The following is a 26,258-nucleotide window of genomic DNA, read 5'->3' as shown; positions in this document are numbered from 1 at the left end:
GGCCTGTGTGCACACTGGGTTGGTGGTAATCCTATCTGTACACTTGACACCTCAACACAGTCTCCGCTGTGGGGCACCTGCTATGAGAACCACCCACCGGCTGATGCTGGCACTGAGCTAGGGCCTGCCTCAAGGTGGATGAGCGGGAAATGCTGATACCTGGAGCAAACCAACCAGAGACGTAAACTGAGAAAACAAAAGGCCATACAGTCCTAGTCAAACGTTTGCCAATTCACTGACACATGTAAGTCACCACCAAAGCCACATAAATGTAACACAAGGAAAACAAACCAGGTGTGTAGGTGGCTCCTCCAGAACAGGAACTGTCGTCCCAGTGACCTACCTCGACTCCTGGATCTACACAAGGTAGAGGCTAACAGCTGTCCTCTGACCTCCCCATGTGTGCCCTAAAATAGTATCATCGAAGTATGCTCATGCATGTAAACACCCCGTATGAGATTTGATCTACTTTTATGAATATGGATGTTGTTGTGCCTGCATTACGTAGTGACTCATGTGGGGCATGTCAGTAGAAAGCATGGGGTCCAGCAGAGCTAGTCTAAGTTACGGGTGGTGCCTCGTCATTTAACATGGATGCTAGGAATTGAACCTCAGTTTCCTGAAGGAGCAGAAGGCCCTCGTAACCACTGAGCCATCTCTTTAGCTCCCACACCTTTTTTTTTTTTTTTGGTTCTTTTTTTTTTTTTTCCGGAGCTGGGGACCAAACCCAGGGCCTTGCACTTCCTAGGTAAGCGCTCTACCACTGAGATAAATCCCCAGAACCCCCCCCCCCTTTTAGTTTGTTTGTTTGAGACAAGGTTTCCAAACCTGTTCTAGAACTCCCTCTGGAGACCAGGATGTTCTGGAACCCAGAGATCTGCCTGCTGAGTGCTCAAAGGAGCTCTTCGGCTCCTTTTTCATTTGCTTGTTTTGAGGCTTAGTCTTGTACACTGTGGCCTCAAGTCTGAATTTTTCCTGAGTGATGAGGCAGCAGACATGAGCCTCCAGGCCTAAGCAGTTAAGGTAGTTTTTGATTTTAAAGACAAAGACAAAGCAAGAGGGATACAGATACAAGCATGAACAATCCCAGTATCCAGGAGAAGTAGTGCTACGTAGGAGTGTGCCAAATTCAAGGCATCAACTACAAAGTTTCATGGTTAGCATGGACTAGACACCCCCCCCCCACACACACACACGGGAATAAGGGGAGTGAAGAGGAAATGAGAGAGAAAAGTAGTGAGATGCAAGTTTTACCAGAGGGATAGCAATTAAGGCCATAAGTTAGAGTTCAATGTAGTCCAGGCTGAACTCCACTCTCTATGTAGATTAAGATGATCTGGAACATTGTAAGTATGGGATCACAGGCACTGACTACCACGGCAAGTCTCTGCATAGAAGTCTGATGAAGTAAACTGTGCCTACCAATAGGCAACTCATTTATTTACTCGCAACCGCCCATTCATAAAGAACGGAAATGTACTTAGCCAGCCATTGTGGCTACTGTTCTTGAGTTTGGGAGGTAGAAGCAAAAGGATCATAAGAAGACTCAACACCGGGGTTGGGGATTTAGCTCAGTGGTAGAGCGCTTGCCTAGCAAGCGCAAGGCCCTGGGTTTGGTCCCCAGCTCCGAAAAAAAAAAAAAAAGAAGACTCAACACCCTCACCTCCCAAATTAGAGAAAAAAACCCCACATCTTTAAATCATGTCTTAAAGAAATAAGTGAGGCGACAGGAAACACCAACCAGTATGCGTGAGTACAGGTGTCTGCAGAGGAGTTGTACTGATCCAGCCAGTGTACCAGGGCATCGTCAGAGACGACCTGCAAAGACAAGGGAGAACCACGCTGCAACAACTGGATAGCTGACCTAGACAGTAACCCCAGAGGGAGTCCACGGAGACTGCATCTTCATCAGGAAGCCCAGCCCCATGTGCAGCAGGATGCAAATATCACCAAGAAAGGTAGCCAGCCCTGGGGGCTGAGCTTTGCAGAGAGCTAGTTGAACAGTCACTTCCAAATCAGAGTGCCCAGGTTAAGACAATACTTTTCAGAAGGTACAGAAGAAGTAATGCTGGGAAAAGCATTGACTATTTTCTGGAAATTCATAGGATAAAAACTTGCAGCTTCCTCATGGCAAGTCAAAAGCTGGTTGGAAGGACTGTCCCTTACTAAACTGCTGCAGGTCCTGGGTACTAAAGAGCACACTTATCTTGTCTCAATGGGCAGTAACCGTCAAACTGCAACAGCAGTGTATCAAAAACTCACTACTGTACAAGAATCATCATCCTTGAACCCAGAAACTTTGAAGACATGGCTTCCAATCATGGAGCAAGCATTGACACAGTACAATATATAAGTGACAAATACCTTCTTATATTTCTTTTTCAGATCAGCATAAATTTCTAGTTTCAGTTGCTTCCCAGTGTTTGGTCGATAAATTAAGAATAGTTTCTTCTTGGGGTTTACTTCTTTAACTAAGATTGCAGTTTTTTTGTTGTTTCTTATCTATAAATAGAACAGAAAACGTAAGAAATTGACCCTACATAATTAAAAAAATCCTATCACAATATCACAGCAGCAAACAGTACAAAGACACACCAGCTGGGCAGTAAATGTGTAACCAGGAGTCTACAGTTCAGGCTTCAGCCTGAGCGGAGGCTAATTCGTTAACTCTGAGCAAACTGAGGGTCATAACAGTGTTTGCTTTTACTTTTCTTTGAGACCTTCCTCCCCCACCCCCAAAGCTGGAACTCACTACATAGTCCACAGGAGCCATGAACTCAGGGTACTCCCACCTCAACTGCCAATGTGAGCTCCTATGCTTGTATCCACACAGGTCTTCTTGTATAGCCATTTATTTACTGAGGATTCCCCCCTTCCTTTCTTTTCTTCCTTTTTCTTTTGTTTTCAGAGACAAGGTTTCTCTATGTAGTCCTGGCTGGCCTTGAACTCAGAGATCACCTGCCTCTGCCTCCCAAGTACTGGGATTAAAGGTGTGAGCCACCACCACCCAATACAAATTTTTAAATTAAATATAGCCTTTCTCCCCTTTCTTTCCTTTGTCTCCTCCCACATGCCTCCAACTTCGCTCAAATTAATGTTTTCTATTTTTTTTCTTTCTTTTTTTCGGAGCTGGGGACCGAACCCAGGGCCTTGCGCTTGCTAGGCAAGCGCTCTACCACTGAGCTAAATCCCCAACCCCGCCCTGACTGTTCTTGAACTCAGAGATCTACCCGCTTCTGCCTCTGAAGTGCTGAGATCAAAGATGTGCGTCACCACTGCCCAGTAAAAAATTCTTTATCGTATAGACAAAAGCAAATACTTCTACTATTAAACAATAAGAGAAACTTAGAAAACCATCAAATTACGGTATTACTACAATATTCCAAAAAGCGAGCTAACTATGGGAAAAGACTGGGCTGGTATGGTAGCAGCACGTGCCTGAACCTGGCACTCTGAGTCTGATGTGCATACACAGCCAGCATTGATACACAGGGAGCCCTGAGCTAAGATGGTGGTTACAGGTCCCATCTCTAGAACTTAAGGGACACATTTAATGTACTCAGGAAAATGTATGCCACTGTTGGTGTCACTGTAGTAACATTGTCTCTGAAGTCCCAGCGGCACAGTCAACAGCAGTCAAGTTAACATAGGCCTTCCTAAGGCCTATTCTCCTCCAAAACGAACACTAGGCAGACAAAGCAAACAAAAGGCAGGCAGGGTGACTGATGAGAAGAGATTACGTTGATCCACAGAATTAACCAAAGGCTAACAGAAGAATATACTCTGTAACTGCCCCATGCTTCCACAGCACAGAACTATAACGGCCCAGTTCAGGGGGTTTGATGCCCTTTCTGGCCTTTGTGTGGAAGATGGTCCACACTCTGTACAGACAGACATGAAGACAAATGTCTGTAACCAAGAGTAACAGTAACCCACATTGGAGCGCACACCCATACACACAGTGATAGTAGGTGAAAAATTAACTTAAAGGCTATGGTGAGCCCGCAGAGTCAGACACACAGCGAACACTGAGTTCAAGGCTAGTCTAATCGACAAAAGGTTTGCAGGACAGACAGGGCTACATTGTGAGATACATAGGTAAGAATCAAAGACATAGGGCTGGAGAGATGGCTCAGCGGTTAAGAGCACCCGACTGCTCTTCCAGAGGTCATGAGTTCAATTCCCAGCAACCACATGGTGGCTCACAACCATCTGTAAAGAGATCCGATGCCCTCTTCTGGTGTATCTGAAGACAGCTACAGTGTACTTATATATAATAAATAAATAAATCTTTAAAAAAAAAAAAAGAATCAAAGACATAGATTCTTGGTAGGACTTTAAGAAAACTCAACTCGTACTTGCAACGATAAGTAAAAGCCATCGTCGGGTCCTGTCAGCTCGGCCCAAATCTTGGTTGCTTCATCCCAGGACATTCCCCTCTCCACACTAATCTGTGAAAGACATGCAGAGATTGAAATGGAGTTCATGTATGTCAACGCTAGTACGGAACTTGGACACGGAACATATATGTAGACTTACTGTATATAACTCTACATGGCCAGAGGTTGAGTATCCTGGAGTCAGAAACTTCTTGACATCACTCTTCCTCACCTTTTCATCTCCAGAACCCAGATCTTACATTAAGATAGAAACAGAAGCGTGTAAATGGAGAGACACTCAGGCCCGGGAGCAGAGTATAGTGAGGGTCCCACTCACCTAGGATTCCCATGTCGTATCTCCCATTCTTCTTGGCATTCTGAACAACTGCAGTGAGTGTGTCTGCAAAATACTGAAACAACGCATTCTGCTGATGCACCTCCATGCCCAGAATTCTGTTTAAGAATTTTCCTATATTATTATAGTCTGCAAAGACAAGATCGTAAGAAAAATTCCATGAATTCCCTTGTTAAATTAAACATTTATTCTTTAGCTAGGCAACCTTTCAAAGTGTGATTTGTGGGTGCAGTCTCTCCCCAGGTGTTGTGGTGCTGAAACCTGCCACCAGCAAAGCAGCACGAGCTCACAAGACAGTCCAGTTTCCTCCCTTTCCTTCAATGTAATTTAGCACATGAGATGGCTAACACCAAGTCTGTTTTTTTTTTTTTTGGTTCTTTTTTTTTCGGAGCTGGGGACCGAACCCAGGGCCTTGTGCTTCCTAGGCAAGCGCTCTACCACTGAGCTAAATCCCCAGCCCCAACACCAAGTCTCTTAGGTTTAATTTAACACATGTATATTTTCCACATATGGGTAAGTTTTGACTGGAAGAAATAGCTAGTGCTGTTAGCCACTAAGCCACTCCTCTAACCCTATTTACATTTTAAAGATAGGGTTTCTTTGCATTCCTTTTTGTCCTGGACCTCACTCTTGTAGACCAGGTTGGCCTGGAACTCACAGATCCACCTGCCTCTGCTTCCTAAATGCTGGAAATAAAAGCATGTTGTGTGTGAGGGTATGTGTACTTAAGTGGGAGAAAACTGAGCACAGATTCTCTGTAAGCTCTTAACTGCTAAGCCATCGTTGGAGAGTCCAAATTCTTTTGTTTTGAGACAGGGTCTCCATCTTGTCTCAACTTCCCCAATGGTGGAATTGATTACGACTTTGTGCCACCACACTCACCTTCCCATCATCCTCTTTACCATCATCTAAATTAAAGGCAGGTTTACTGGAAAGCTGCACTTGAGTGAATGCATTAGCGCAAATTCATTAGCCCCAAGGACCAAGGCCAAGTCACCATGGGAAGAGGGGGTAAGGAAGAAAGAAAGGGGTACTGGCAGAGAGAGGAGGGAGAGGGAGAAAGGGAGGGGTAGGAGGACAGAAGAGGGGAAGAGAGAGAGGGAGAAGGAGGATGGAAGGAGAGGGGGAGAACCCAACATTGAATATTTTTTTAAAGATTTATTTCTTTAATGTATGAGTACACTGTCGCTGTCTTCAGACACCAGAAGAGGGCATCGGATCCCATTACAGATGGTTGTGAGCCACCATGTGGTTACTGGGACTTGAACTCATGACCTCTGGAAGAGCAGTCAGTGCTCTTAACCGCTGAGCCATCTCTCCAGCCCCCACCCCCAACCCACACACCCCCACACACATTAAATTTTAACTTCAAGTTCAACTGCTAAATTTGTGGCTCTCGACCCTGGAACTGGAAAGCCTAAAGCTTTGGAAAAGGACTCATGCCTGAATTGTTTCTGGATTCAGATACTGCTTTTTTTCTTTTTGACAGTGTTTTTCTGTGTAACAGCCCTGGTTGTCCTGAAACTCCCTCTGTAGACCAGGCTGACCTCAACCTTTAGAGATGTTTCAGCCTCTGCCTCCCCAGTGCTGGAATTAAAGGTGTGTGGCAACTACATTCAGCTCCTGATAACTTTTAAAAAACTTAACCCCTATGAACTATGGGGATGGATTCAGCATTTCTTTAAACCTTAGCCAGAGAGGGTAACTTAGCTTATACCTGTAATGCAAGCATTTGGGAGGCTGAGACAGGAGGACTGCTGCAGCTGAAGAACAACTTTGGTTACATAGAGAGTTATAGCATAGACCACAGAGTAATATAATGACCTGTCTGGAAAAAAAAAAAATACCCAAAAAACAAGAAAGGCCCGACAAGGTTGATCACATCTGTAGTCAGTGCTAGACATAAAGGTGGGGTCCAAGTGCATGCAGCTCATCCAGTTATGTATGGACTAAGGCAATTGGCCCAAGACCTGCATACAGTAGACTACATACAGAGTAAGTTAAAGACAAACTTGGCTCATGCAGTAAGACTCTGTCTCAAAGCTAATCCAGAATACTCAAGGGCGGAGGCAGATGTTTCTTTCAGTTCCAAGGCCAGCCTGGTCTACACAGTGAGTTCCAGGACAACCAGGGAGACACAGAAAGACTCGGTTTCAATAAACAAATACACCAAGCAAGCAAGCAAGCAAGCAAGCAAGCAAATGAGAGGTTGCTTTAGCAAGATCTAGTCAAAATTATTGAGGTCATTGCCAAAAATCATCTGGAGAATAAAAGTCCACAAGAATACAAAAGTAGGGGTTGGGGATTTAGCTCAGTGGTAGAGCGCTTGCCTAGCAAGCTCAAGGCCCTGGGTCCGGTCCCCAGCTCCGAAAAAAGAAAAAAGAAGAAAAAAAAAAAGAAAAAAAAAAGAAAAAAAAAAAAGAATACAAAAGTAATGGCACCATCAGGGATGTAAGGAAACCCACTGTAACCCAAACAGGACGCTACGTTCTGGGAAAAACTGTTTTTAGTTGTGGCGTGGCTCAAGGCCTTAGCACACTTTTAATCCAAGAGCTTTCTGCTTGAATATTGTAAACTGGGTAAAGTCACGATAGTTCAAGAGGTGGAACAAGAACTGGTTGACAGGTAGGAACATAGGAATTAACAAAGAGACAGAGAGTAAGGGGAGGCAGGAGAACAGATAGAGATGCACAGGAAGTGGAAGTGAAAGTCAGCTGGGTGTTTCCTCTGCCTCTCTGGGCTAGCAAGGTATTTACCATAGCATCTGGCTCCCAAGACTTGACTGGTAAAATTCAAAGATTGACATTTTGTTAAAAAGACGATAGATACATTAGACCCCTGTTGGAACACTTTCTTTTCTTAGGAGATGGTCTGTAATTGATGGGCACATGTCTGTGCAAGGCCATGAAATCCGGGACAGGACACACATGGGGCTTTCTTCTTTCCCCTGCCCTGCCCTTGTCTCCTGTCTTACCTGTGACATTTGCATGGATACTTACTTTTAATAATTCCTATGTATAGAAACAAATGCTAAAAACACATAAGCAAATAAACAACACTGTACAAAGGAGGTGCCAAGCTGGGCACAGTGGCCGACACTTAGTCCTAGTATTCAGGAGGCAAGGCAGGCAGGTCTCTGAACACAAATCCAGCCTGGTCTATCTATAAAGTGATTTCTAGGAAGGCTAGGGCTACAAAGAGAAAACCTGTCTCAGGATAACAAAGCAAAGCAAAATAAACGAAACAAGATAAAAAATCACTAGAGTGCTTCAGATAACTGAGTGGAACAGCATTTCACTAGTACATAGAAAGCTCTGGATTATATTCTAGAACTACCGTAATCCCAGCACTAGGGTGTCTGAAGCAAAAGTAATGCCATGAGAACAGCAGGGCCAATCTAGCCAAGAATGTGACTGTGTCACAAAAATACAAAGTCACAACTTATCGGGAAGTGCTTGCCATCGGAGCCTAAGGAGTTTGATCACCAAACCACCATGTAAAAAGAGTCAGATCCAGTGGCTCCCATCTTGCAAGAAATCCTTGTAGGAGGGGGCAGACACAGGAAACTCACCCAGAAACTCAAGAGTCAACTAACTTAGAGTAGTCAGTACAGATGCAGAAACAGACTGTCTGAAAAGCAAAGTGGAGGGAAAGAACATTTCCCCAGTCATCCATGTGAGTTGAGGCTTCTTTAGTGCACAATAGCATAAAGGCAGCTCCATTAGTCCAAGTGACATACACATACAGTGTGATGTTACCTTTATCAAGAGTAAGAATTCCTGAGCGATCTTCTACATTAATCAAGCCCACTCCTATCAGTCCTTGCCGAACATCTGTAAGATAACAAAAATATGAAAATCTTCACAATCCAAATATCTCAATGAGCTGTTGATAGAGCATGAAGATCTAATGTACAGGGGTAGGAGAAATTGCTCAGCAATCAAGAACACTGGCTGTTCTTCCAAAGGACCAGTCATTCACGACTGCCTGTAATCCAGATTCAGAGGACCTGACACCTTCGCACAAACACACATTTAGGCAAAAGACCAATGTACATGAAATAAAAACGAATTAGCCTGTGTGTGCTGCTCTGTTGCACTCACCTTAATTGAATTGGTAATTAATGCACCCAGTAATCTGTCCAATCCTAACCCTAACCACCCAACCTCACTGAGTGCCGGGTTTGTCTTCTGAGTTTTTGTAGGACTGGAGACTGGACTGCAGCTGTCACCACTAAAACTAGAGACTGGACTGCAGCTGTTATCACTAAAGTTTCCCTCGCCCTTCCTTTTTTTTTTTTTTTTTAAAGATTTATTCATTTATTATATATAAGCACACTGTAGCTGTCTTCAGACACACCAGAAGAGGGCATCAGATCTCTTTACAGATGGTTGTGAGCCATCATGTGGTTGCTGGGAATTGAACACAGGACCTCTGGAAGAGTAGTCGGGTGCTCTTAACCGCTGAGCCATCTCTCCAGCCCTCCCTCGCCCTTCCTTAAAACAGCACTCAAGAGGTTGAGGTGGAATAGCTACAAGCTAAAAGTTCAGCATGGGTGAGTTTCAGGCCAACCTGAGTTTAGTAAGTGTGTCTCAAAAAACCAAAACAGAACTGCCGAGATTGCTCAGTAGGTAAGAATGCTTGCTACCAAGCTTCTGACCTCCACTAATGCTGTGAACATTGACCAACCAGCCCCAACACTCAATTATAAAAACATAAAAAGCCTTCTCTTTTAACAAGAGTGTGCTGTATATTCTAGATCCTTTATCTGGAAACCTAGACATAAAACTGCAGCAATCTCGCACAAGTAGGATAACAGCTGACCAGTGTTCACATAGAGACATTATATAAATGTGCTCACTCAGGTTTTGCCTACAATAATGCAAAACACTAAACATGGTAAATGTTGAATAAGCAGCCAACATTAATAGACCTCCCTCTGCATCCCCGAGGCAGGGTCTTGTCATGTAGCCCCTGCAGTCCTGTAACAAGGTCTGTAGAACTCACAAAGATCCACCTGCTTCTGCCTCCCAAGTGCTGGGATTACCGTTGCCCAGCAACAATGACTGGCTTGGTTGAACTTTTAGAAAAGATAGGTCTAGGTGAGTGCTAAGACATCTGGCACACTAGGCCCAAAACCATTTTCAATCCTAAGAACTGAAAAGCCCAAAAATAGAGAGGAATATTTGTGTTCTCCAACAAAGATATACAAATAAGATGATAGGATCAATATAGATCAACAGGACTCCTTTTAGGAATGAATCCTACTGGGTCAAAAAAACAAAACAAAACAAAACAATCAGATCACATACACCTAAAGAAGATACCTGTGGAAGCTCAGAGCTGCATTCTAGAAAGCATCTGTATGCCAGCAACAGTTGAACTTCATCAACAGGAAACTATTAGAAACTGGGTTGCCCATCATGGTGGTGCACAATGTTATAAATCTTAGCCCTCAAGGCAGAGGCAGGGAGATCTCCCTGAGAGTTCAAGGCCAGCTTGATCTATATTAGCATTTGCAGGCCAGCCAGGGCTACATGAGACCTTAGGAAAAAAATAAATGAATAAAAACCCAAAACAACAAAAAACCAAAAAGAAAGCCCTAAGTTCCCACTATAATGAAAACAACTGTTCTGTACAAGCACTGTATGTGAGGCACTCCTGCACACATGTGGCCCCTGACAAAACCAGAAAGAAATAAACAATAAAAGGTGACTTCTTTTTATTTTATGAGTATGAAATGTCTATATGCATATGCACGCATGTGCACTCTGTGCAGATTCCTTCTGGTGGCAGAAGAGCATGTCACATCCTCTAGAAATAGTTAAAAATTATAAGCCCCAATGTGGGTGCTGTCAACTGAACCTAGGTATTTTATAAAAGCTGTGAATACTCTGAACTGCTGAATCATCTATCTCCAGTCCCAGTATTATTTTTTAAAAGTAAATTTTTATCTCATTTGTATGCATGAGCATAGATACTTTTGCATGTGAAGGTTAAGACAATTAAACGGATATTAAATATAACATTCTCTCTCTCTCTCTCCCCCCCTCCCCCTCCCTCTCTGTTAAAATTTACCTAGGCAATCTTTTTTTTCTTTTTTTCTTTTTTTCAGAGCTGGGGACCGAACCCAGGGCCTTGCGCTTAGCAAGCGCTCTACCACTGAGCTAAATCCCCAACCCCATTACCTAGGCAATCTTGACAGTGTAAAAAGGGTTGAAAAACACCCGCTATGCAGGATTTTTACTAAGGATTTCTCAAACAAACACGAAGACATGTTACGCGCCACATGGGATTGGCACTCATTTGATGTGTCTTGTTACTTGGCTTTCATTTTAAATTTTTGTTTTGAGAATTAATTATTATTTGAATTTCTTTCAAGACAGGGTCTCACTATGTAACTCCGGCTATCCTGTAACTCACTCTTGTAAACCAGGCTGGCCTCCAACTCAAGAGATCAATCTGCCTCTGTCTCCGGAGTACTGGGATTAAAGAGCTGTGCCACTATGCTAGTCTTTCAAGATTTACTTATTTGTATGAGTGTTCTGCTTATATGTATGCCTGGTGTGCAGTGTCCATATAGGCCAGAAGTTAGCTTTGGATACCCGAACTGGAGTTACTGATGGTTTGTGAGCCACCTAGTAGGTACTGGGCCCCAAACAGGTCCTTTCCAAGAGCACTAGTGTTTCTAACTGCTGAGCTATCTTTCTACGCCCTGCTTGCTTGCTTGCTTGCTTGCTTTCTTTCTTTCTTTCATTCATTATTTATAGACAGGGTCTCACTATATAGGTTATTTATTTATTTATTTATTTATTTATTTATTTATTTATAGACAGGGTCTCACTATATAGGTCAGCCCTAAAGTCATCATCCTCTTGTCTCACCAGGTTGCATTCTGGGATTACCGGAATACAATCCTCTGCCTTGTCTGATACTGGGGATGGAAGTCAGGCCTTCACTCATGCAAAACATACAGTGTAGCAACCAAATAATATCTTTCCAAGTTATGATCAGTTCTAGGTTACCTTTAAAGAATTCTCCAGGGTAGTCTGGAGGTGGTGATACCATAGGAGAATCCAAGTTTACAATGGACTTCATAACAATTTCTAAAGCATTTCTTCCATACTGTAATAAAAAAAAATTATGTTTCAACCAGGTTCAACGTGTGGGTAATTCTTTAACCAAGTAAAAGCTATAAACTATAATTGTACCAAACATTCATAAACAATGGACATATGTTTTAGGACTACCTATTCTGTGCCTTTTCAGACAGTAGATGTTCAATACATTAATGACTTCTTTTATTTCTAATAACATATCTTGATGCCTTTCCAAATACTCTAAGAACGTTTTCCAATAGCAATGTAAAATGTGCGCACGGACAGATCTGTGATGTGCCAATAAGAAGATAGAGAAGGCAATGCTGAAAACAGCAGTAAGTAGAGTGCTTGGCTTCACACCGAGAGACAGGGAAAGGTACCTTGTTGTCAAAGTTGAACCTGCTGAGATCTCTAGATTCTGTTGCTCTTCTGTCGCCATGTGTAAGTGCCCCCTGGCAAAACGGAAAACTCCTGATCAAACCCTTATCAACTCTTCCCAGAAGTCAGTTAACATAAATGATCTGTAATGCACATCTAACACAACTCAAAACTCACCAGACTCTCAAGTCTCTTAGCAACAATAGACGCAAACCTCTGTTCTCCAGCCAGCTCCGAAATCAGAAAAACATACTCTGGAGCAGTCACTTGGTTTGACCTGTGTGTTCTTCCTGTAACAAAAATGTGTACAGTTCAATGATCATGCTCACTGGACAGAAATTAGGCTATTTTGAGACCCTAACTGTAGCTTTAATACTTAAAGGGTATTAAAGTGACAAGGTCACTTGTAGTAACAAGGTCTCATGTAGTCCAGGGTGGCCTCAAACACACTATGCAGTTTACGTCAGGCCTTACACCCCTGGTACTTCTCTGTCTACCAATCCTGTGTGCAGAGGACAAGCCTGCCAACCTGGCCAAGTTAGCACCAACAAAACACCCTAAAAAAGATTAAAGGTAACACAACTCTTTCCAGGTCCCTATAACAGCAATTTAAACTCTTAAACCTTGGCATCACGACTCAAGGATCAGAGCCTGCCATAAATGTCCAAATGCTGCCACCATTTGGCTAGCTAGTGTTCCTGCATAACCCCTTTGGATGTCATGGGTAGACAGATCACTAGGTCTTAGGATCATGCATATGAAAAGGAAGAGTAATGTTGCCCTCATGGAGCTATTAAGAGCTAAAATAACTGGGGAAATAGTGGGCTGCTGTGAAAGACCCAAATGGTGTACAAATCTACAATGAAGATACTTCTGGGGAACCCTGTTCTAGAAGGACAGGACTCCTTTGCAATCCATCAAAGATCTCAATACCATTTGAAAACAGGCAAAAAGGAGCTCATCATCCATTGCATACCACAATATATACAGAGAACACACTTCCAATACAGAATCTGAGAATTCTATAGGCTCCTGGTATCTCATACAGACTCCCAGAAACTCTTATCTGTCCTCCCAGTGGGATGCAGTGCAGATACTTACCGAACTGCTGAATGGCCCGATCAGCACTCCAGGGTAACTCTAAAGTCATATGAACTCTTCTCCTTTGATTCTTAGCTCTCCGATCTGCTTGTAATGAAATACCTGAGCTGGCAGCTTCTGAGATAATAGCAATATTCTGTGTCAAATTAAAAAAGGAAATAAAAATCACCTCTAGGCAAACTGAAAGAGAACAATCTTCAGTGGACAGTGATGGCCAGCAGTTTGTTCTCTGCTCTCTTTTCATAGGAATAAGATGCCCTAGTATTAGTTGGGAGGGAAAAATGAGTTCAAAGCCATCCTGGGCCATGGAGCAAGACAAAGACTCAAAAAGACAAAAATAGTGGTGGTCCTGCCTATTTCAGACGCTGAGGCAGGCGAATCACTTGAAATTTCAAACTGAAGAAAATGAAGACAGACTAGACAGAGTAAGGTCCTATCTAAAGAAAGGGACTAGAGAGAGAGGGGGTAAGAGAAGTAGTAAAAAAGCCTTTTGAGACAGTTTCCTATGTAGGCAAAGCTAGCCTAAAACTAAGGGTCCACCAGCCTCAGATTCAAAAGTTCCAAAATTACAAGCATATGATGTCACACACTTAGAAACATGTACACGACAGAAGAGGCATCTTATTTAAACCATAAGTAGGGAAAAGCAACTTCTGCATAGCCTGATCACCTGAGTTCAATCCCAGGAGCCAATGGGGTAGAAGGAGAGAACTGATTCCCATGTATTCTGACCGCCACACAAATGCCATAGCATGCCTATTCGCAAATGTACTTCTACACAAAAATAAATAAATAAATAAATAAATAAATAAAAATTTGAAGATACAATTTAGCAAAGTACTGAATTTGACAAATTCCTTTTATATTTGGGCCTAGGTTCATGAGGAAAAATCACATAAACTCTAACTCAAATCCCAGGGGACTTGACATAGTCTTCTGGCCTCCAGAAGCACCCAGAGCACACTCGGTGTGTGTATACACACTCAGGTAAAAACTCATACACCAACGAGCATGGTGGCACAAATCTTTGATCCCTAGTATTAGTTGGGAGGGAAGTTGAAAGAAGGGCAAAGGCATGGGAACTTCTGAGTTCCAGGCCAACCTGGACTGGACAGCTCCTGGCCAACAAAGACTACACAGTGAAAACTGTGAAAGAGGAAGGGAAGGGAGGGGAAAGCAAGGAAGGGGAGCAGAAAGTCAGCAATTGTGGCCTCACCCTTTACTCACAGCAGAGGCAGGCAGATTTCTGAACTGTAAGCCATCCTGGTCTACAGAGTTAAGTTCCAGGACAGCCAGGGATACAAAAAGAGAAACCTTGTCTGGGAAAAAAAAAAAAAAAAAAAGACAAGAGGCTGGAGAGATGGTTCTATAATAGGATCTGATGCCCCTCTTCTGGCATGCAGATATGCATGGAGATAAACCGCTCATTCTTTTCTTTTTTTTAATTTATTTACTTTATATATGTGAGTACACTGTAGCTGTCTTCAGATACACCAGAAATGGGCATCAGATCCCATCACAGATGGTTGTGAGCCACCATGTGGTTGCTGGGAATTGAACTCAGGACCTCTGGAAGAGCAGTCAGTGCTCTTAACCACTGAGCCATCATCTCTCGAGCCTGATAAAGCATTCATATACATGAAATTTTAAAAAAAGGAGAAAAACAGAACAAAACAAGAAAAATTCTCATACACAAAGAAAATAAATACAAAACTTTAAGAAAGCAATTACTTTCTTTGAGCTGGAGAGGACTCAAGTGGTTTGGAATACCTGTTCTTAGAGGGAACCAAGACTTGATTCCCAACACACACGCAATGGCACACTACCATCTATTACTCCAGTTCCAGGGCACTCAATGCCCTCTTCTGGCCTCTATGAGCACAGGCAAACACAACATTCATAAATATAAAATAAAGTTTTTCTTTCTTTGAGATATTCCCTGGCTGTCCTCGAACTCACTCTGTTATTAATCAAGACAGACTCACTAGACCAGCCTCTCTGCCGCTGAGCACTGAGATTAAAGTAATGCTGTAGCACTCACTTTCTAATCAGTTTGTTTGTTTGTTGAAACAGGGTTTCTCTGTGCTTACTCTGAAGACGTTGGCCACGTTGACCCCAAACGCAAAGAGATCTAGCTGACCTTACCTCCCCAGAGCTGGGATTAAAGGTATATCCCACCACTGCCCAGCAGTATTCTTACTGTTCTAGACTCAAAGTTAAATGACACTAGACTTCATGACATTATATGCTAATTTTCCTTGTCAGTTGACTAATGGGACAAATAAAAAAAAATTTCTGTGGGGTTGGGGATTTAGCTCAGTGGTAGAGCGCTTGCCTAGGAAGCACAAGGCCCTGGGTTCAGTCGCCAGCTCCGAAAAAAAGAACCAAAAAAAAAAAAAAAAAAAATTTCTGTTAAAGTATAGAATAGAGTTTACTCAGGGCATGGGGAGGGGCAGAGTGGGTGTAAGGAGTAGAGACGAGGAGTAGAGGGCAGTCATGAGCACGTAGAGAGAAGAGCAGAAAGGAATGGGGAGAGAGTAAGAGGAAAAGTGCAAGAGTGGAGCAATAGTGAGACAATTAGATCTTGAGGGCTTCTGTTGCTAGGTTCATTAAGAGGGCTCAGCGTTAAGAGTACTGACTGCTCTTCCAGAGGTCCTGAGTTCAAATCCCCTTGTGCTACCATTTTTTTTGGTTTTCGCTCACTGTCACAACATGAACAGAAGTGTTCCTCATGCTCTTCCTTTACAATAGACTGAAAGTGTGAAATCATCAGACAAAACACCTTCTGTCCTAAATGTTTTGAAGAATATTTAGTGGCAGCTATGCAAAAGTAACTGACACAAAAGGAAAAAGAGAGGAGGGAAAAGAGATTAAAGCAATCACAACCATGATCTACTATTTTTATATTCAGATAAAGGTATCCCTATCTCTCTCAATCTAAGTCTTCAGACAAAGCCTCATATAGTCCAGGCTGGTTTAAAATGCCTGCTCTACTGCCTCAGAAGAAGGGTCTTCTCTCTTCACTTCTCAGGCACCGCCTCACCTGGCCTGTGCATGTAAAGGTTCAAAGGTTCTCATGCACGATACACAACACATACTACATTCACCATATAGAACCTCAAGTACTTAAAACAATCGTTGCAATTACGAATTTAAAACAGTAAGCATATAAATGATACTGTGGGTGTGGGGAAATGAAGAACAGACCCTTCTGAAGCTGAAAAGCTGCCTTCTGATGAAAAGCACCCATGGAAAGAATACCTTGTCTCCATCCATGAACCTCTGCTTCTCCGTGATGTTCAGAATCTCCACAGGCACATCAAGTTCAGACCTTGACTCGTAGGATATGCTTCCATCATCATTGCTCACCACCCGCCCCTTGCGGCCAGTCATCTGAGAATAAACGGGTGCACAGTCACAATCACCAAAGAGGCACAACAGTACAGGAACCAAGCACCGACCGAACGATCAGACAATGAGGCAGACAAGGGCTTCTAAGGACACTCGATCACAGACTTTAAGATGAAGAAAGGGACTGGAGAGGCGGCTCCGTGGTTAAGAGGACTGGATGCTCTTCCAGAGCTCTCAGAGCAATTCCCAGCAACCACATGGTGGCTCACAACCATCTGTACCGGGATCTGATATTCTCTTCTGTCATGCAGTCACATAGGCAAATTGAGCACTCCTATTTGTATATAAATGAATAATTTAAAAAAAACTTTGGGGTTGGGGATTTAGCTCAGTGGTAGAGCGCTTGCCTAGCAGGAGCAAGGCCCTAGCAAGGCCCTGGGTTCGGTCCCCAGCTCCGAAAGAAAAAAAAAAAAAAAAAAAAAAAAAACTTTGAAAGGTGAAGAAAACGTCATCAAGAGGGAAGGCAGCGAGCGCTAACCACATCTATTTACCTCAGCCACATTTTCAGGACCACCGAGCTCATCGATAAGCTCATCCAGGGTATTAGGCGGGAGGTCCTCAGCTAACTTTTCCAGCTTATCAAGGAGGTCTTTCTTCATCTGCTGTGCCCTTTCAACAGCATCTTGGCTCGTTATGAGGCTGCTGTTACTGTTGCTGTTACTGTTGGCTGATGAAGAACATCTGTTAATCACCTGGCAAAGTTCAATACCAGATTTCATCAACAGCACTTTCCAAAGCAGCAGATTCGGTCTGGTACCTGGTGCACTGTTGGAAGCAGGTGAGATGACTGGTGCTGAGGAGAAACTGGGCCGCTTTGATCCAAGACCAGATGCTAACAAGGCACTTTGAATGGAATCTGGATCGATACTTTTCTTCTTTTTTTTATCTTTGCTTTTCTTATGATCTTTCCTAATTAACCATGGATCTAAAAAGACCAGGCAAATATGTATCAAATAACTTGTTAGAACATTATGGGATATCTTTTTTTTTTTCCCCCCCTCGGAGCTGGGGACTGAACCCAGGGCCTTGTGCTTGCTAGGCAAGTGCTCTGCCACTGAGCTAAATCCCCAACCCCCATTATGGGATCTTTAAAGAAGGTTAAGTTCAGTTTTGCTGACTATTTGTAGAAGTGTTGTCAAGTAGCAGTGCCCAGAGCATTCATTCTCACACAGAGAGCTACCATTCCATATTTGGAAGTTAAAAATTGCAAGCCCATGGACAGCCTGGCCTTGCAATCCCTTGATCACAGAACTCAGGAACACTGAGGAAGAAGGATAGGATCCAGAGTAAAGTCACATTCCCAAAACTTAATATAAAGAAATGAATGTTCAGGTCTACATCATCCAGGGCTACATAGTGAGACCCTCTCCCGACATCAAAAACAGTCACAAAGCTGAGCTCATCTCCTTTTATCTTAGGGCCAAAGCTCTAATAGGCCGACAAGCTTGTTCTACACTACGATTAAAATCTGTTGGATCACAAACGCTTAAATATATAAAAAAGCTCATTTATGTTCTGAAAGATTTGAGTAATTTTTTTTTTTTTTTGGTTCTTTTTTCGGAGCTGGGGACCGAACCCAGGGCCTTGCGCTTCCTAGGCAAGCGCTCTACCACTGAGCTAAATCCCCAACCCCTTGAGTAATTTTTAATCACAGATATTTGTGTATGTATATCTGTATGAAGATTGGTACAAGTCTCTTTGGAGGTCAAATGCTCCTGGAATTGGAGTCAGGAAGTAACAAGCCCTCAGACCTAGATGCTGGAAAATGAACTCAGGTTCTCTACAAGAACAGTATAACCACTGAGCCATCTCTCCAGCACCTAGAAAAGGTTCTCTTCCTTGTTTCTCTTTGAGACAGGGTCTTACTGTGTAAACTTGGCTGGCCTAAAATTCATAAAGATCCTCCTGCCTCTGCGTCCCACACAACAGCTCAGTCTCCTCCATGAACTCACCGTCCTCGTTGTCTTCGCTGGACTCATCTCTGAAGGGATTGAAATCATCGTCATCACCAGAGCTCATGTTTTTAGAGCTCTCATAGTCGCTTTCTTCATTATCAGAGACATCAGATTCACTCCCACTGTCGTCAGAGCTGCTTCCAGTAAGGCCACCAATTTTTCGTGCTTTTTTGGCTTCTCGAGTAATTTCTTCACCTACCCTCAAGACCCAAACAACATTCAGCTGGAAATTCATTGTGGTTTTTTTTTACTTTTGTTTTGAGATACGCGTAGGTGCATAGGTGCATGGGTGCGTGTCTGTCTGTTTGTCCATCACCCTGCCTGTCCTAGAACTTGCTCTGTAGACCAGGCTGGCTTCAAACTCAAGAGAGATATACCTTCCTCTGCCTCCCAAATGTTGAGATTAAAAGCATGTGCTGTTGCATGAAAGATAAACTGCCCAGCCTAAATTTAGTGTTTCTAAAGACCTACTGTGTCATATTTTAGTTTGTGAGTTGAGTCTAATGAGAAGTGCAGACAGTAAGAGTGTACATGTGAAGAACAAAGCAAGTTCACAAGAATCAGGACTCAGGTATGGTCAGCTGCTCAGCAGGAAACTAGATGTGTAAATACAAACTGGAAACTGACGGGAAAGAAAGTGAGGAGCTGAGTCAGACCACATGATATGCACACATAGTCTCAGACCACAGAAGTTAAATAAAAACTCAAGATTAAGTTCAAACAAAATCAAAGTCACACTCACAATGAACTATTAACTAGTTTTGAAAAGAGTTAATAGTAACTAGACATAAAATACCGAGAAAACTTCATGTATAAGAGCTGTGTGGTGGCACAGGTATCTAGTCCCAGGTCTGTCTCTGCCGAATCCAAAGCTAACCTAGTCTACAAAGTGAGTTCTAGGCACATTAGGATTACATGAGACAATGTCTTGACAGATAAAGGAGGTGGGGAGAGACAGACAGATGACATACTGATACATACAATCTGATTTTTAAAGGCAAATACGTGCTTGGTTTGAAGTATTTAATATTTAAAAAAACAGATCGTGAATGCTCAAAAACTCAAATCAAAACTCCAAGAAGTTCTCTAACTAATGGAACAGAGAAAATCTAACTTCTTGTGACACAGGAACATGTCAGCGTCTCTACGATACTACTGATCACAGGGCACCATTACTTCCTGTGCTCCTCAACTAAAATGGACAGGGTGTGTGGGACAGTGGTTGTAGACCACTCACTCACTTCAGGTCCCTTACAAATATGAAATCACTGAAATGGTTCAGCAGACAGAGTGCTTGTCACAAAGCCTGAGGAGCTGAGGAGGATCCCAAAACCTACATGGTCAAAAGAGGGGACCAACTCCTGCAGGTTGTCCTCTAACCTCCACACTCACAGCAATACATGTGCACCCACAAACGAGTTTAAAAAAAAAAAAAATTCAATAGGAAGAATGTGTATCTTGTCATATCTGCAATGATTCCAAGAGTGTCAGGTCATTAGTTAAACACAACAGAAAGCACCCAATCACATATTCTAGTTTATAACAATCCAAGCTAATCAGCAAACATGAATACAAGTTCTAATAACTAATAAGTACACTAACTTGATGAGCCTCTTAAGCCTTAATCATCAAGGCAAACAGAACTCTTGCAACCCCAGCTGCTCTAAAAACTGAAGCAGGAAGAATGCAAGTACTACCCACCCAGTACTACCAAAAACACAGGCAAGAGGATGGGGCAATGACCAACCATCACAATGTTTACAAAACCGCAGCTCTGACGACACAAAGAATAAATGAACTAAATGAACAATCCAAGCCACCCCTCTAATTCCCTAAGACTGACCAACAAGAAAAAGCATCAGCTCTTCCTACTCAGGGAAAGCAGGAGCATCAAACGGCTAATTCTTTAAACAAAGACCAATAGCACTGTCAGCATCAACTACTTAAAGAAAAGCACTCACCTTTCCGCTTCTTTATTTTATTCTCTTTACAAGGACTATCTCTTGGTGAACTGTTGTTACTTGGGGCTGTCAAGTCGATTCCTAGCAAACTATAGAGTTTCTTCCTGTCTGGAGCAGGGAAGTGTTTTTCAATCAGTGACTGCAATACCCCTCTGTAGGAAAAAAGCAGTGAAACTTACTACTCAATGTGGTGCCTGTGAAGTACTTACTAAATATTTTTAATACATTCTCTTCAATTTTAAGATTTTCCTAAGTAGCTCAAGTAAATTTTGAGAAGCCTGTCCAATAGCATTATGCAAGGCATACAACCCTTTCCTCTTAATAGCTTTTTGTGTGTGGATGGTATGTGGATGTGAGCACACCTGTGTGTAGACAGCAGCATGTTGAGTGTCTTCTGTTGCTCTCTCGATCTCTTGAGAAAGGGACTCTAAACTGAAACCCTTCTGTTTCAGCTAGACTGGCTGGCTAGTGAGGGAGCACTCAGGGTCAGTTTCTCCCCCCTCATGCTTGGGTTACTGTCACGTGCAGCCATGCTGTTTTTTTGTTTTTTTGTTTTTTAAGATTTTATTTATTTATTATATATAAGTACACTGTAGCTGTCTTCAGACACACCAGAAGAGGGCATCATATCTCATTATAGATGGTTGTGAGCCACCATGTGGGTGCTGGGAATTGAACTCAGGACCTCTGGAAGAGCAATCAGTGCTCTTAACTACTGAGTCATCTCCCCAGCCCAAGAGTAAAAGGTTTAAAAAGGGGGGCATAACAGTGTTTGCCTGTAGTCACAACTATTGAAGGAGACTTAAGCAGGAGGTGTCTTAAGCCCAGAGATTCAGGACTGGCATAGGAAATATAACAAACTGGACAAGGAGGTTACTGAAACTAATTTCAATAATAGTACATTTACTTACCTCAATTACCAGTCTTTAATATATAATCAATAAGATGTCTTACAATTACAACACACCTTACATTTACATTTGAAGATGTTCTCAAACAGTGTGCTTCACACTAACACCATGAAGGCCTTATACACTGCTCAAGTAGCTTCACATGTGAATAGCAGAAGTTTCTCAATGATTCAAAACAGAAAGACATTTCACCAGCAGTTTTCAGTGACAGGAATTCTCAAAGCTCTTGGACGGGTCCCCAAAAGGGGTACAGGACAGCCTCAGTTATCATGCTGACTTATTATCGCTTAAGATTTTCTAAGACTTAAAAAAGTTTAAATTCATTTTATGTGTATGGTTTTTGCCTACATGTATGTTTATTAACCACATGCATGCCCAGTGCCCTTGAAAGCCAGAAGACGCAGTCAGAGCCCTTGGAACTGGAGTTGTAGTTGGAAGCAACCATGTGGGTGGGAGGTCCACTGTAAGAGCAGACACTGAGAACTCAGAGCCATCTCCGAGTCCCCTCAATTAACTGTATTGTTCCCTCAGGATTTGAAGACAGTGACTCACTGGCCTAGAATGGCCTTGGACTCTCAGAGACCTGCTGCCTCTGACTCCCCAGTGCTAGGAACAAAGGCAGGTAGGTGCCACTATGTCTGATCTCCAATTATCATCGTTAAAGGTTTCTAAAGTTGCAATTTCAATTTCCACTTTTCATCTTTGAAAATTTTTATTTTAAAAAGAAATTATATGTATATCTGTATATGGATAGAAGGTATATGTTGTGCAGGTGCTCTCAGAGATAAAAAGAGGATACTGAGATACCCTGGGGCTAAGAGTTATACATAGGTGTTGGGAATTAAAGTCAGGTCCAATAGGAGAGCAATATGGGTTAAACACATCTTTCCATTCCCCAATATTGAATGTTTAGAGCAGATTTTATACATCAAACTAAGTGTCACTCAAAAAAGCAAGGGTTATTTCAAACACATAACACTAAATCTGATGTTAAGACAGCTTTAAAATTCAGAAAACAAAATCCAGCTCCGTTAAGTCTAAACACTCCAGGTAACGTCACCAAAATGCTCGGCACCTCAGGATCATGAGTTATCTATTATTCTCGGAAGATTTATTATAAAGAAGGAAAACACAGAACCCTGAAAACTCAGAGAAGGACAACTTTTAAAGGAAATGCTAAAGGTTCATCTAATTTAATATTCAAAAAGAAATTTAAAGACATTACTTGGCAGTTGAAACAAAATCATTTAGTTCTCCTCCACCCTCTTCCAAGGCCTCTAAAGTTCTGGCTTCTCCTGTGGACTGCAGACCAATTACAACACACTGGAAAATACAAAATACACAACTATGAGTAATATACTATGGCTTTTCACCAAGGCACATGCTAAATAGCTAGTAAAAAAAAAACAAACTTTTTTTTTAATTCTAAAAAAAAATGACCCAACACATTAGTTTGGGCTTCATTTTTTTTTTCTTTCTTTCTTTTTTTTTTTTTTTCCGGGGCTGGGGACCGAACCCAGGACCTTGCGCTTCCTAGGCAAGCGCTCTACCACTGAGCCAAATCCCCAACCCCTAGTTTGGGCTTCATTTATTCTATGTGAACTATGCCAAAAAGTGGAGAAACCGAGGCCTGGTGGCACTTGCCTTAAATTCCAGCACTCAGAAGGCAGAGACAGGCAGATCTCTTATTAGAATTTCAGAACAGCCAGGGATATGTAAAGACCTCACCTGTCTCCCTCCAATTCCCAGAAAGTAGGTTAGAGAAAATACATTATAGAGCACATGACAAATGTCCCTTACCTCATAAAATCCATAATGCTCAGTGAGGTTGCATGCGTGTGTTTCAGTCTCTATAGCACTGGCTGTCCTTAAACTCTCAATTTCCCTACCTGTGCCTCCCAAACTTTGGGATAAAAGGTGTTCATCACCACCTGCAAGACAACCTTTGTGTTTCAGGCAGGTACATCATCAACCAAAGCCAGCACAAACACTCCTGAACAAACTACAGCACTTGTGTTTGTTATAGTATGCTGGAATCTCTAAACAGTCGTCATGGAAGCCCAATTCAAACTGACACAGCCACAGCTGGCTTGAGCTGGAGATCCTCTGGTTCTCGCTCATGTGCTGTACACACACTATACACACCCTGCCTGGCTTGTTTCCGTTTTGTTTGTTTGCATTTTGAGACGGGGTTTTCTCTGTTTAACCTTGACTATTCTGGAACACATTGTGTAGACCAGGGTGGCCACGAATTCAAGAGATCGGCCTGAGTGTGCCTCCCCAGTGCTGGGATTAAAGACAAGCAACACCACTGTCTGGTTTGGAGCTCACTTTTTTTTTTTTTTGGTTCTTTCTTTTCGGAGCTGGGGACCGAACCCAGGGCCTTGCGCTTCCTAGGTAAGCGCTCTACCACTGAGCTAAATCCCCAGCCCCTGGAGCTCACTTTTAAGGGCATCCCAAACACTTTGCTGCAAGGCAAGTCACGGTGGCAAATCTCTACAATGGCAGTGGTTGTGATGCTGAGGCAGGAAGACTGCCACAAGGAACCAGGTCTAGGTAACCCGCAAACACAGTCAGTCTGTTACAGAGCAGTATGTCTGCCTCAAAACCAAACCAGTGACAAAATAAACTCACATGATCTTACTGCAGCACTGTTTCAGTAACGGCCATTTAAGACTGCTCCAGAGCTGGGCAGAATGGTACAGTGTCTCAGTAACGGCCATTTAAGACTGCTCCAGAACTGGGCACAGTGGTGCACACCTTTAGGTTTTCATCCCAACACTCGGATCTCTGGGAATCAAGTCCAGCCTGGTCTACATTCTGAGTTCAGGATAGCCAGAGCTATGTAATGAGACCCTGTCTCAAAACCCAAACCAAACAAAGGAAAGATTATTCTAGTCAAAGAGGTGTGGTGTACACTAATCCCACACCTTGTTTGAGGCCAGCCTAGTCTATAGAGTGAATTCTAACGGCTACACAGAACTGTGCCCCCTGCCTCCAAGACTGTTCCAGAAAGACGACGTCAGCCTACAGAGACTGGCTAGTTGAGCAGACTACACCAGACATCCTCCAACTCACCTTCCCATTCTTGATTTCTTCCCGGGCTAGCTGGACCACCCTCTTCACTTTGGACGCTATACACAGGTACTTAAAAAACCTCTGGTGAGCAGACCAGAACTGACCCCACATAGATTTCTTCATTCTCTGCTCAGCATCAATCAAATCTGCAGCTTGCTGAAATCGCTCTCTAGCGATAACCCACTGAAAAACAGACATTTCAAATATGTCTTTGAATATCGTTACATAAAAGTGATCCCTTAAGTCTCCACATGTCTTTAGTTCCATCACTCGGGAGGCATGAGAGTCTCTCTAAGTTCAGCCTGGTCTATACAGCATAGGGAGTTCTAGACCAGCCACAACAACACAGTGAGACCGCATCTTCACAAAACTAAAATTGACTCCTTCAACCGAAACAGTTTGCAGTCACATGGGAATGCCTGGACCATCTTTAAGATGCTCATACATAAATGTCTCAAAAAGCACACCACCTAAAGCCATCATTTTAGGATATGGTTATACTGAAATTTTGAGTTCAATTTGAACAGAATATGAATATGAATTATGATAAAAATAAAAACATTCTTCTATGTTGAAAATGTATCAATGGGTAATACTCATTAAGAACAATTATCAGGCACATTAAACATATTGATGACACTTCTCACCAGTTTGACTGCTTTGTTATACATTTTAACGTAGCTTTGAGAAAGAAGAACTTCCTCAATTTTGAAGGTCACTCCAGTAAAGCTCAGCTGTCGTGCAATGTACATTCCTCTAAGCTTCATATCCATAGCAACAATTTCCATGGCACCAACACCTCTGAACAAAATTAAAACACACAGTAACTATCAATAAACAAAGCAGGACTTCCACACAGAAACGGCAAAAATAGTGCCACAAGTCTTATTACCTGCGTTCCACAGCTTGGATAAAATCACTGAATTCTCTGAATGGAGTTCCCTCACCCCATATTCCAAGACGGTTCATATAGGCCATGTTGCGTGGTTCAGAAGCACCTAGTAAACATCCACAAATATTATAGCTGCAAAGGTAACATGCAAATATCTTTCTGGTTAAATGTATACTCACCGGTGGCACTGGCATACACGACTCTGGCTTTTGGCAATTTGTTTTGAAGTTCTAAAACAGCCAAGCCTGTCTTGGTTGGCTTTGAAGAACCAACAGGACATAAGTTTTTTGCTTTGTGACATTCATCAAACACTATCTGTAAGGAGGAGCTGAGGAATATAGCACAGGGCAGAAGGTATCTATTCAGGGGTGTGGTTTATTAGAACAGGAGTCTACAGAGGTCTTAAGATTCCATACATAAATGAAGACCTCTCTACCTGTCTCTAATCCTTCCCCTTATACTGAAAATTCTGAGGCATTCACTCAATGTGGTATTCACTTCAGCTGCGAACTTCTTTCTTAACAGAATGCAGGAAAAGATCCACTGAGGCAAGAACTATGCTCTACAGGGGGAATTTCAGGGAACCATAAACACCTGGTAACTAAGTTAAAACAGCACTTCTGATCCTGCATTCTCGGGACAGCAGAAGCTATACTGTAAGCAAGTGAGGTGGGAAGCACTAAGTGAAGGCTGCTTCCTTGCTCACCTCAAGCGTTCACCCCATCATGAGAATGAGC

The 26,258-nt window shown here is 42.6% G+C and overlaps 1 protein-coding gene across 10 annotated transcripts in view; it reads right to left on the bottom strand.

Moving 5' to 3' along the window:
- Sbno1 (strawberry notch homolog 1) overlaps window positions 1–26,258 on the bottom strand; it is a 60,556-nt gene that overhangs the window by 7,479 nt on the left and 26,819 nt on the right. For 7 of the 10 annotated variants that reach the window (XM_039089440.2, XM_039089441.2, XM_039089442.2 and 4 more), the window contains 20 exons: window positions 25,701–25,836; window positions 25,522–25,627; window positions 25,277–25,430; window positions 24,630–24,812; window positions 22,777–22,874; window positions 20,641–20,792; window positions 18,677–18,874; window positions 17,482–17,649; window positions 17,216–17,391; window positions 16,575–16,706; window positions 13,314–13,449; window positions 12,390–12,502; window positions 12,215–12,286; window positions 11,760–11,859; window positions 8,493–8,567; window positions 4,717–4,863; window positions 4,540–4,634; window positions 4,353–4,451; window positions 2,365–2,502; window positions 1,742–1,818 (listed from right to left, as the gene is read on the bottom strand). In XM_039089440.2, coding sequence (XP_038945368.1) covers window positions 1,742–1,818; window positions 2,365–2,502; window positions 4,353–4,451; window positions 4,540–4,634; window positions 4,717–4,863; window positions 8,493–8,567; window positions 11,760–11,859; window positions 12,215–12,286; window positions 12,390–12,502; window positions 13,314–13,449; window positions 16,575–16,706; window positions 17,216–17,391; window positions 17,482–17,649; window positions 18,677–18,874; window positions 20,641–20,792; window positions 22,777–22,874; window positions 24,630–24,812; window positions 25,277–25,430; window positions 25,522–25,627; window positions 25,701–25,836 — 2,555 coding nt within the window. The remainder of the gene's footprint in view (window positions 1–1,741; window positions 1,819–2,364; window positions 2,503–4,352; window positions 4,452–4,539; window positions 4,635–4,716; window positions 4,864–8,492; window positions 8,568–11,759; window positions 11,860–12,214; window positions 12,287–12,389; window positions 12,503–13,313; window positions 13,450–16,574; window positions 16,707–17,215; window positions 17,392–17,481; window positions 17,650–18,676; window positions 18,875–20,640; window positions 20,793–22,776; window positions 22,875–24,629; window positions 24,813–25,276; window positions 25,431–25,521; window positions 25,628–25,700; window positions 25,837–26,258) is intronic. The other 3 variants (XM_006249301.5, NM_001389247.1, NM_001389248.1) reach the window with 1 other exon arrangement.

Source organism: Rattus norvegicus, chromosome 12 (assembly GCF_036323735.1).
Source record: "Rattus norvegicus strain BN/NHsdMcwi chromosome 12, GRCr8, whole genome shotgun sequence".
Taxonomy (NCBI): domain Eukaryota; kingdom Metazoa; phylum Chordata; class Mammalia; order Rodentia; family Muridae; genus Rattus; species Rattus norvegicus.
The sequence above is the reverse complement of the archived record's forward strand: the minus strand, read 5'-3'. Positions and strand labels throughout refer to the sequence as shown.